The sequence below is a fragment of the Panicum virgatum genome, chromosome 6K (assembly GCF_016808335.1).
Source record: "Panicum virgatum strain AP13 chromosome 6K, P.virgatum_v5, whole genome shotgun sequence".
Classification (NCBI taxonomy): Eukaryota; Viridiplantae; Streptophyta; class Magnoliopsida; order Poales; family Poaceae; genus Panicum; species Panicum virgatum.
The window spans coordinates 41,599,059-41,609,961 of record NC_053141.1 but is presented as its reverse complement, the minus strand read 5'-3'; the positions used below and the strand labels follow the sequence as shown (position 1 = coordinate 41,609,961).

The 10,903-nt window shown below is 48.1% G+C and overlaps 1 protein-coding gene and 2 non-coding genes across 3 annotated transcripts; 1 reads left to right on the top strand and 2 right to left on the bottom strand.

Moving 5' to 3' along the window:
• Positions 1 to 2,490: 2,490 nt before the first annotated feature.
• Positions 2,491 to 2,564, bottom strand: TRNAI-AAU. The gene has a single exon. It is a non-coding gene; the product is annotated as a tRNA-Ile (tRNA).
• A 996-nt stretch (positions 2,565 to 3,560) lies between these two features.
• Positions 3,561 to 3,766, top strand: LOC120639400. The gene has a single exon (XR_005661403.1). It is a non-coding gene; the product is annotated as a U2 spliceosomal RNA (small nuclear RNA).
• A 1,520-nt stretch (positions 3,767 to 5,286) lies between these two features.
• On the bottom strand, positions 5,287 to 9,020 carry LOC120712740 (BTB/POZ domain-containing protein At1g55760-like). The gene is made up of 4 exons (XM_039998607.1): positions 8,491 to 9,020; positions 7,375 to 7,532; positions 6,865 to 6,980; positions 5,287 to 6,173 (listed from the first exon to the last, which is right to left on the bottom strand). The coding sequence occupies exons 1-4, from the start codon at positions 8,604 to 8,606 to the stop codon at positions 5,571 to 5,573; spliced, it is 993 nt and encodes a 330-aa protein (XP_039854541.1). The 5' UTR covers positions 8,607 to 9,020; the 3' UTR covers positions 5,287 to 5,570.
• Between the last annotated feature and the right edge of the window lie 1,883 nt (positions 9,021 to 10,903).

Genomic DNA, 10,903 nt, shown 5'->3' with positions numbered 1-10,903 from the left:
CGATGATGCTATGTTCTTCGGCTAGAGGAAGAAGAAGGGCTCGGTCTGTGACTGGTGTGCACGGCGATGAGCTGCGGATGGTGCGAGGCGTCACGGTGCAGCACCCGGTTCAAATTATAGGCGGCCAAATGCGGTTCGTGGCGAGAAAAATCTCGGCCGGCGATCTATGCGCGGCAACGATGGCACAACTACGTCGTAGAGTTCCGAGGCTGGCAGGACGATTCGACTTGCAGTAGGCCACGGCTCAGACGTGGATTGCGGAGGGTGGCCGGCTGTCGGGTGTGCACGAGGGCATCGTCGAGCTGCTTGCTACCTCTCTGCTGGTGGAGTCACTTCGAGTCTTCTCAAGTCCGGCATGCTCTCTGCACGACGGGTCTTCTCACGGTCGGCAGCGACGCGTCTGAGTCCGACAGCGCGGCGTCAACCCCAGTCCGGCAGCGTGGTGTTCTCCTTTGGGCAAGGTTGATATGACCAGATGGCAAAGGCTCAACGGTGCACTGAGGCGGTGCAGCTTCTTCACGCCGCTTCTCCTCGTCGGTTTGCAAGTAACTGCGGGTAAGTGCTGCCACCAGTTGACGATGAGTTATGGCGCGGTACAACGAGCTTGAGAGGCTTCCGGTGGAAGAGACATGGCGAACCAGCTTCCAGAATAGCTATGGCGTGTGCTAGCTGCTGTTGAGGCGTGTGTGCGCTCTTGGAGAGAGAGAGGAAGGAGAAGGTATTTGCTTTTGCGTGGACAGGGAAGGAAGAGGGCAGTTGCTTTTGCAAGTGCAGACAGGAGCACGTGGCTGGTCAATGGAAATGAATGGGCTGATGTTCAAAGTTGGAGTAGCACAATGATTTTCGTGGTCTTTGTGAACAAATTTTAGTGTGAGGGTGTACGTGATTACGAGAGTGAGCAAAAAAGTTATCTCGAGAGAAGGAACTAGCTTGTCTATTTAATTATCTAGTATGTAATACCGTCCATATAAAATAGTATCATTGCCTCTAATTGTTTGTAAAAATAATTTTTTAAAACTAGTAGTGAAAATCAGGATGTTAAAGAAAACTAGGGCAAGTGTGTTGTTGGGCAGGTGTGAGCTCGTTCTTATCCGCTCATCTACAGTGAAGAGGGGCGAAAAGGGCGACACCGAGGAGTAAAAAGCTTCCGGCGGCGATTCCACCGGCCCCTCTCCTCTCCGACGGCCGGTTTGGCGTCGGAGATGGGTGTGGGCCGCGGAATCGTCGTGCGGATGTATATAGAATAGATAGGAGTCTATCTAGACCTAAGTTTTGCTCGCCGTCGGGGATCGATGGTGGAGCTACGGTGTGCTGGGAAGGTGAAGCCATCAATCTCGTTCGCTGTCGGATGGATGAGATGGTGTTCTTCCTTCTGTGGCTGGTGTTCGTCCCACTAATCGTCGGCGATGGCGGCAAGGTGGGGTGGATTTTGTTCCTCCAGAATATTTCGGGTAAGGCTCTCTTCTCGATTTGCTATGTGAGGATGGCTCGGGTCCATCTGGCTTGTGGATGGGACTCTTCTCGTTGGGTGATCTCGTCGGAGAAGGTGCTGCTGGCTTTCTTGTGTGAACTGGTACTGTGTGCTGGAGCTTCTGGGACTGGAGGTTTCACTTCAATGGCGGAAGAAGGTGGAGGCGGGGGCAAATCAAAGCGGCCGACAGTTGATGGCCACGTATCGCGTACCTCTTGCAGATTACCAATGCTTGGTGTCCGTCCTTTGATCTGCATCGGTGAGTTTGGAGGTTTGGAGCTCCTATGGGCAGGCTGGATCTCACGGATTTGGCATCGGCGCCTGATCTAGAGGTGGAAGACAAACAGTAGGGTGCTTGATGTAATTTGCGTGTTACTCAGGGGCTTTACTGTAAAACTGAGATGTACCGTTCTACCTGTGTTTTAATAAAAATTGCATCTCTGTCCGCACACTTGGCCTAGCCTACTGCCCAAGCCCATGGCGGTCCACAGCCCCGGCGGTGCTGCTCGGCACCCAGATTTTTTGCGCTCGCCCGACATGGATCGCCGCCAGATTTGCCGGCCGGCCGCCGGCGGCATTCGCGCTCCGGCAAGCAACTGGACGAGGATTATTCGGCGTTCTTCTACCATGCAAGTGGTGCCACACGAGCACGCAGAGTCGTCGCGCAGCACGATCCACGCTCTTGCGTGTAGCAGGCGAGCGGATGTCTCTGGACGTGAACGATTGGTAGCCAGTAGCGGCACGAAGAGCGTTCGTTGCCTTCCGTGCTCCATGCCGGTGCGCGTGGCGAAAAGGACCAAAAAAAAAGGGAGGGTCCATGACGCCGGTGAAGCGAACAGATTTGAGTTTTTTTTAAGCTGGTAAATGGCATCGCGCGGTAAGCTAGTTTTTTTTTTAACCCTGCCATGAACGGGCTGACGTAAAATTGTAGATGCATAGAAAGGTAGGGTAAATGGCATTGAAAAAAGGAGCACGGAAAAATTGAGAAATGGACACCGAAATGGGCAAAAAAAAAAATCTGGCCCATGCAGGTCTCGAACCTGCGACCTTCGCGTTATTAGCACGACGCTCTAACCAACTGAGCTAATAGGCCGTTTTTGTGATCTGTATACAGTTAGTTATATCTCTAATTTTGTGGGGGCTATGATTCCAAGCCTGATGTACTTCTGCAGTAAACTTGACCGTGTATATATGGATACGAATATGGCAACGCACTGAACCAAATCGTGTCTTAATCGCAACTATACAGAAGATGAGAAGAGGTAGGGAGTCAGTCGGGGTACTTTGCTGGACTCCAACAAGTTGACGCCACTTTTTTACGGATGACGATTCCGATTTTACATGGCACCATTTCACCACGATCAGCTATTATTTCTCAGTGGAGTTTCTTAACGGCCTTTGTCAAGAAGAGCAAAAGGAGGGCTTCTGCTAGAAAATTGATGTTGATGGGGCCTCTCCTATCCAACGTTCCAACCACGCTGTTCAAGGTTAGCTATGTTTTTTTTTTGAACGAACGACACTCGACAGTGTGTTTCTATTGAACGAACGAACAACACTCTTTTTCTAAGGTTAGCTACGTAGTTCATAAAGTGTTCCGTTCTCATTGTCAATGATTCTTTGTAAATTTTGCTCTTCCCACGGTGCACTGTCCGAAAACTACTTGGGAAGCTCAGTATCAATATTTCCCATATTATGCTAGTATCACTCGATATAAATTTTTGAAATTTTTTTTGAATGAAAATCAGTATAAGTCTTTTTTTCCCTGAAAAAAAATCTGTATCAAATCCTTTGGCAAAGAACGGACGAAAGAATAGAGAGAAGAACTGAAAAGGTTGAAGCACCCGGTAATGTTGTTGGACCTGGACGCCCTGTCCTACTCTGGTAAACTGGGCCAAAGAAAGGAGCAAGGCGGAGACACTCGTTGGGCCGCGGCCCATTACATCTGCCGGAGCGCCCGCACGACGCAGCCGCCGCGCAGAGCGCGCAGCAGCGGCAGCGCGTTCAGCTTGTTTAGTCCCACCTCGCCCAGCCGAGCAGCGCGGAGGCGTCGACTCGCTATATAATGAGACCCAGGGATCCTCCCCGGAGCATACCTATTTCGGTCTTTTGGTTAAGATCAAGTGTATAGTATTTGTTTTTATTAGTTTAATATTTGATATGTGAATCATATTGCTCACTTAGATATTATATTTGTTTTTTGCGGGGGAGGGTCCATTACAGTGGCTTGTACCAGTTGCCACTGGTGCCCTTGAGCGTCGTCCAGCCGTTACTGCTGGCAGGCCTGGTGCGCCCCAACCAAATCAAACCAAAATTTGTTTTCAAGTCTGCTAGTTTGAAGAAATTTTATTATTTTTAACGGTTCATTTGGGTAGCCATTCGCTCTAGCCTGCTAAATTGTATAGGCTCGGATGGGCCAAGTCGAGGCTGTCGGATCAGATGCTTGGTCTGTTTTTTTTTTTTGAACGGGCAGATTGTATTTCAACGAAGAGGAATGGAGTTTAAAAGTACGAGAACAAAAGGAGAAGCTGCTAAGAGCAACTCCAGCCGGGCCCTTAAATGGGACTCTATCTCTTGTTTTAGTCTCCCAATAGAAAAAACATCTCCAACCGGGCCCTATACGAGCCCCCATTTTGGGGAGGCCACTAAATTTTGGTCCAGAGTCCCTAGAACTGGATGCCCTCTAAATTTAGTCATCCTGCTGGAGTTTGAAGCCCCTAAATTTTTATAGGCTTGCTCCTAAAAGCAATATAGGGGCTCAAATTTAGTCTCTCCGTTGGAGTTGCTCTAATGGTCCGTAATTGGTCTGATTTCTGTTTCAATGTTTTGCTAGCCAAACAATTGAATCAGAACCCATTTCTACTTCCACATGAATTTGAAATACAGATGCAATTCAAACGAGAGCCAAATGTTTACACATTGTCGCATTCTATTTATCTGTGCAGCTGTCGCTCTGCTAAAAAATGTACTGTGAAAACGAATCAGGAGCTGTTCTGGTTGCTGAATGAGCGATGTGAAATGACCAGTTTTTTTTTAATCGCCCATCCAGCATGCAGCGCTGGCAGATTGGCCGGCGGCGGCACCCAAGTGGGGCGAAGATCTGCTGACGCTGCTGGTTTGTCCAGCCGTAGGCTCCCCGTCCCCGCACGCAGACAGATGAAGCATGGAGCATGGACCCAAGTGGTGTATCGCGGCCCAGGAGGATGATCCATCCATCAGTTCTTGTCGCCTGCGATGCCGCCGGGTGATTTGAGCATTTGGCCGTCGCAAGTAGCTGCATGGATCATGGGCAGTGCCGCCGAATGATTTGGCCAGAAGCCGTGCCCATGATGCTAGCAGAGATAAGGTAAGGTAAGCCGGTAAATCAATAGCAGTATATTGGGAGCATTGTGCACAAAGAACACACAACGAACATCAGGAACTGTACTAGAAAGAACACAGATGAACTTTAAAGAAGAACGTGAAAAGAGTATAAAAAAAGAAGAAGAAGAAGAACTAGAAAAAGATTAAAAAATTAAAAAAAGGCGTGAAAAAAATTTACTAAAGGAAAAAATAATGTGGTTTATGCAAGTCTCGAACCTGCGACCTTGGCGTTATTAGCACGACGCTCTAACCGAGCTAATAGGCCGCTTATTAAATTTCTAGATTTAGTATTATAGTTCCAGTTAGAGAATTTTAGGCTCCACTCCTCTACTAAATCAAAGAGCAGACACTCGGATACTTGGCTTAGGCTCTGAGAACTCAATGCCACTTTACAGTTTCCAATTCCACAACACATCACTTTACCATAGAGAGACACATAATGGAATGGCGATATGTAGAAGTGAAGCCTCAAGGACTTTTGCCATGAGCACCAATCAGCTGATGTGTATTACAAATTGAGCAATAGTTTGTATAATTACATGAATTAGATTTCCACATGATAAGAACAAAATCCAATCAAGGCATAGAAAGTGAATTCAAGGCCAGCCAACTACTGGCACGTGTGTACTGTATGCAAATATTCACATGCTTTTCCAGCAAGAATCATCCAAACAATGCTGCTGATTCTGAACCAACCAACCCAGATGAACACCTGCAAGGCTGCCATGCCATGCCATGCTTACCGCCCGCTCCACGCTGCAAGGACGCCATGGAACACCTCGGCCACGAGGTCCCGCTCCGCCGTCTGCAGGAACACGTTGAAGTCATCGTGCATCTCGTACACCTTCCTGAAGTCCACCAGGAACCTCAGGCAGCCGCCCTTGAGCCTCGGCAGCCGGTACAGGTGCGCGGTCTGGAGCCGCTCCAGCACATTGCCCGTGTCGATGTCCTCCAGCAGGCTCTCGTGGCAGGCCTCCTTCAGGTCGGCCATGTCGTACTTGTCAGCCGCCCGGAGGAGCGCCAGCCGGTTCGCGAGGAACTCCTCGCTGCGCAGGTCGCCGTAGATGTAGTGGAGGAAGGCGTGGCACGCCTCCAGGGACATGTCGGAGATGTCCACAGTGGAGAGCTCCTTCTCCCTGAGGTCGTGCGAGAACATGCTCCGGAAGACAGGGGAACGCGAGGCCAGGATGGCGCGGTGGGCACGCACGCTGCCGACTGCGGCGTTGATCGTGATGTCGGTGAGGATGTCCTCGTGCAGCATCCGAGACAGGGCAGACAGAGCGATGTTGTCTGAAAACTGCTTGATCTGGTGGGAGGCCCAGATTGAGGCCGGTTCACCGCCCTGAAATGCAATTCATGAACAGGATGAGATGAGACTGTCAGGGGAATACTCTTAAAAGCACAAGGGGATTGCTGTTTGTTTTTCCATTTTTTTTGTTTTCAAGAAATTCTTCCAGTAAGGGATCTACTGATATGCTGAGATCTGACAGATTAAAAGTCTGGCTATCTATGCTGAAAATAAAGTACTGAAACCACATCTGTTTGTGACTTGCAGTCTGTTTTCAGTTGATAACAATAAATGCAATCTGGACTTCTTTCTTGAGGAGAAACCAATTTGGAAATTTCACTTGCAATATTTTCAAATTTGAATTTCATATCCTCATATTGAGTTAAACTTGAGTGGCAACTGACACGTGACAGGAGATCTATGCTTTAGTTTCTGTTACTCTTAAATTAGCCTCTGACTTTGAAACTTGATTACATCCTTATGAAACAACATATCTCTGAATGTCATATCGGCGTCGCACATAATTTCAACCCAACGACAATTACAGACCAGGGCGTTGTTTATTTCAACGCAAGAAAGCAGCTGTGGAAGTATCTATACGATGTTTTCGTGTGTGAACCTGTCCAAGATTAGACATGATTTCAGGTGACTCAAGGGTGCCACTCACTCCACGTACTCTCCTGACTAATTGCTGTTGTACCAACCATTGACAAAAAACAGAATAAGACAGTGAGACAGTGCTTACAGATGGATCAGCAACCTTCAGGTCAAGAAACTCTATCTCAATCACAAATCTCCCTGTAACACTACTATCAATCGCCCACACAAAACCGTCGTGTTTCAGCTGCTTGTCGAAAATTCCTGCATAGTTGCAAATCATTTGTTAGTTAGAAATAAATAGAATATGGCATCAGTCACCACCATGCCGTCACTCCTGCATGCACTCCCTATCTCATTAGGGCGAAAACTCAGCTTGGAATCACAATGATGTGCCAATCTGAAACCTCACTGTTCTTTTTATGTTCAATAAATGTAAAATTTGGTATTGCTTGTTTTGTGCTACTCAAATTCCGGATTCGTTCTTGTAGACAAATTAAGTGGAGTGCATGCGTTTCTTTTCATAATGACTAACTTATATATTGAGCAATTCAAACAGATCTCTGTTTTTTGCATATTTCAAGACAAGATACTAGGTTTGAGACTCAATTAGTAGAATACATTTTTTTCCTTGAAGGAGCTAGCAGAAGAAACTTACCTGGGTGAACTATGGTTTGCTGATTAGGTGGAAGAGATATGAGAAGTTTGGTGACAAAGGAAGCTATTGGGGCTGAGGGGCCGTTCTTTGTAGAATTTGAATTCTCTGCAAAGAGCTTAACACAAGTTTGCTTGTTGTTTCTCTCCACAGATAGGTACCTTCACATTGCAGAAACATAAACCCTATTAGTTCCTTACAAATTGACAGCAGTTTTCCCTTTTATTAATACTACTACAAAGAATTCTTGATTATTTTAATTATGTCAAAGTGGATATGACTTCAACTTCTTTGTATAAAAATTTAGGGAGCATACAGTTTGATCAGTGATATTTGCTATAACAGCAGAAAATAAACCACTAAAAGTGGACGTTCAATAAGTGAAACTTTGTCTGAAATATCTTTGGTTCCAAGCAAAGTCTCCACTACGTACTTTTTCTGACAGACCAAATGTGGTTAAGAAAAATCCTGGCTCACACAGGTTGTTGCCGAAAGGTATCCAACTATAACTAAAAGGAAACTAAATATAGTTTCGGTTAGGAGTAAGATATTTAAGTGGATGCATCCAAATTAATGAAAAACGTAGCAAACTGACATGCTATTACACTGAAAACACTGTCAGAGAAACCAAATTCAGACATGATGCCCTGCTGCCAGAGCCCTGAATGTTTTCCTGCCTCAGACAAAGAACCATAATCTGATGAAAGTTCAATCCCACCATAAGAAAAATGATAAAGTTCAAAACTATAACACGATCGGATAGCTCACTTCAAGCAGAACTCCAATTACCATGCGAAATAAAAGAAATTCAAGTAATTTCCTACTCCACTCATTTTGATCTACTGACAACAGCCAACTCAGGATTCACAAACACAGGCGATTTCATATCAAATTATCCCAATAAAAACTCAATTCAACTCCGTGTCAGATTCAACCGAAAACGACTGAAACGAATCACAGAGCAGCTGCAACATCATAACTAGTCATTCCCGAAGTTGCAAGCTTTTGCATCAGCCGACATGGTGGCAACCAAGTAACAAAGCAAAGAATTTCGGAACAAGCAGTAACAAATCTGCAGGGAGAGAGAAGGGGGAGGGGGGAGCGTCAGGGATGACGGACCAGTTCCAGAGACCGATGCGGAAGGGGAGCGACTTGCGGTAGGTGTAGCAGGGGAGCGCGTCGACGCGCCATTGCGCGAGCCTGGGCGCCGCCTCCACGCGCGCGCCGTCGGTCATGGCCCCCCACGTCGCCGCCACCGCCGCCACCACCTCATTGACGCAGCCCAGCAGCCCCAGCGCCTCCCCCGCCCCCTTCCCCAGGTTGCCTCCCTCCCCCGGCGCAGCCCCTCATGTACGAGCACCGCTGGCACACCCGCCAATCGCCAAGAACTCGGCCACTCGACCTCACCAGTCGCCACCAGGCCGTCCCCCGCGCTCAAGAACTCCGAGAAATCAAGGCACCACCTGATTGGGCGCGGCGGATGCGTGCGCCAGGAACCAGTCGGACTGGGCGGAGACGACCCTGCTGGTTGCTCGCCCCGGTTCTTGGCGGGCGGGTGCCACAGAGTGGGTGGGTGGTGTGGCGGTGGCGGCTAGGCTATATGGTGGCTGAATGGGCGGAGAGAATTAATTCACCACGCAATGGCTGGCTCTGACGACGTACGCGAGCTCGAGGCCTGTTACTTCTACGCGAGTGGAACACGGACACTGATGGATGGATGGAGTAATGGTAAATTACTCGATTAAATCCGATCAATTTCCTACCATTCGTTCGCGCCTGTCGCTTCCACTGCACTCCAGGAACCAGCCCATCCCTTTTCTGAAGAGATTTTATCCTTCTCGTGGTGATCATTGCTTCATGGACTTGTCGTTGATCTGGTACAGACGCATGCTCCATGAACAGGAGCAGAGAAAATGAGGGCCAATTACTGGCCCCCGAGGTGCGGTTAGTGGATCGCTAACAGCCAGGTTAACCGGGCAACGATCCTGCAATTGTATGCATGTATCTAGCATCTTTGCGCATGGACACTGATTTGTTCTTTTTCTTTAACTGAAAGATCTGCCCTCTTTTTTTTTTTATGGAAACGAGGGGAGAGGATCCCCACCATGTTATATTTCAAGAAGCTTTTGGGAGCTCATAAAAACCATAGTTTCAGCAGGATTACAAAGTTTTTCGGGGAGAGGTGAGGGACTACATAAAATGCTTACACCAGGCCTCTGTGATTCCTTGGAGGGCATGTGGCAGACGGCAACGCCACAGGCGTGTCCGTGCTTCCACAGCTGCCAGGCACACAGCAACAGGAAAGTGTGGTAGGAAGGCGCCGGAATGTGATCTGGCCGTGGCAATCTGCCCTCTTTTAACTTCCGAAACGCTGCAAATTGTTGTCACCTCCGCTTTGCTTCCCCACTTTCCTCTCTTTCCCCATCCTTCCCTCCTTAAATTCTTTTCCCCACAGCACTTGCTGAGGCCCATGCGGCAAGTGGGGGATTAATATACGAGGAGGGGGAAACGAATGAAGAACATCATTATCGCTGCTGAGATACGCCGTGATGAGTTGATCGGCCAGGAGGAAAAGGATCTCGGCGCCCAAAAAAATTTAACATTTCTTCAGGGAAAAACCCCGCGCACCTATGCCCTGGGTTGCATTGCACGCATGCAAAGCAAAAGCTGCCCGGCATCGCTGCAGAGAATCCAGCCGCAGGGGTTAAGAGGTCACTGTCACTTGATCATGACACAAATGGTTTCTTTTTTACCATCTGCTTGACGGGATGAACAAAACAGATTTGATTTGGTGCGGTGTGAAGCGGAGACAGCGGCGGATGAGAGCGGCTGTTTTGGAGGTCCCGAGTGGGCAGGGAAAGTATCTGCGCGATTCCTCGTGGGCCCGCGCTCGTTGCCTCTCCGAACCGCACCACCCAGGGCGGCCCAAGTCCGCAAGCAACCGGCTGGAGGGGCCCGTGGTTGGAATCTTTGGTCCTCTATGGCTGCGCTGATGTGGCAGCTTGTGTAGTGCAACATAACACGTTGCTAAGCACTGAGCTGAGTCTTCTTATTCTAGTACAGTTTAACTGATTAAGTATATGTACACAGATAGTGAAGACAGTGGCGGAGGCAGGATTGAGCCTCATGTGGCTCTTCTGTTCTTCTTCCTCCTCCCGCCTCTCATTCTCTCATTCCTACTCCTCAAATTTGGTGGGAGGCTCTATGACATTTCCAGCGGTGGGAGGTGCTCGAGCCTCCCTAGATCCACTGCTGGATCTGCTTCTAGAGTGGAGATTATGGCATTGTTCCCATTACTAACTTGCGAAAGAAGTATTCTGAAACAGAGATGATAATAGGGCAAAATTTCCGAGCACCCATTGCATCCAAGGGTAGATTGTTTTTTTCCCAGGAAATTTTGATGAGATTTCCGTGGTTTAAAATGATATTAGAGAAGGTCCGTACATAACTTGTAATGTGATAATTTAGGGGGGGGGGGAAATTATTCATAACAATAATAGAACAACCTTATTGGCTAGTCAAACTATCGACC

Excerpts from the sequence above, each read along its gene's own strand:
- LOC120712740 (XM_039998607.1), bottom strand. The coding sequence starts at position 8,606 with ATGACCGACGGCGCGCGCGTGGAGGCGGCGCCCAGGCTCGCGCAATGG. Across the intron at positions 7,533-8,490 it reads CGCATCGGTCTCTGGAACTG|GTACCTATCTGTGGAGAGAA; the intron begins GTCCGTCATCCC and ends TGCAATGTGAAG. Across the intron at positions 6,174-6,864 it reads TGAAGGTTGCTGATCCATCT|GGCGGTGAACCGGCCTCAAT; the intron begins GTAAGCACTGTC and ends ATTGCATTTCAG.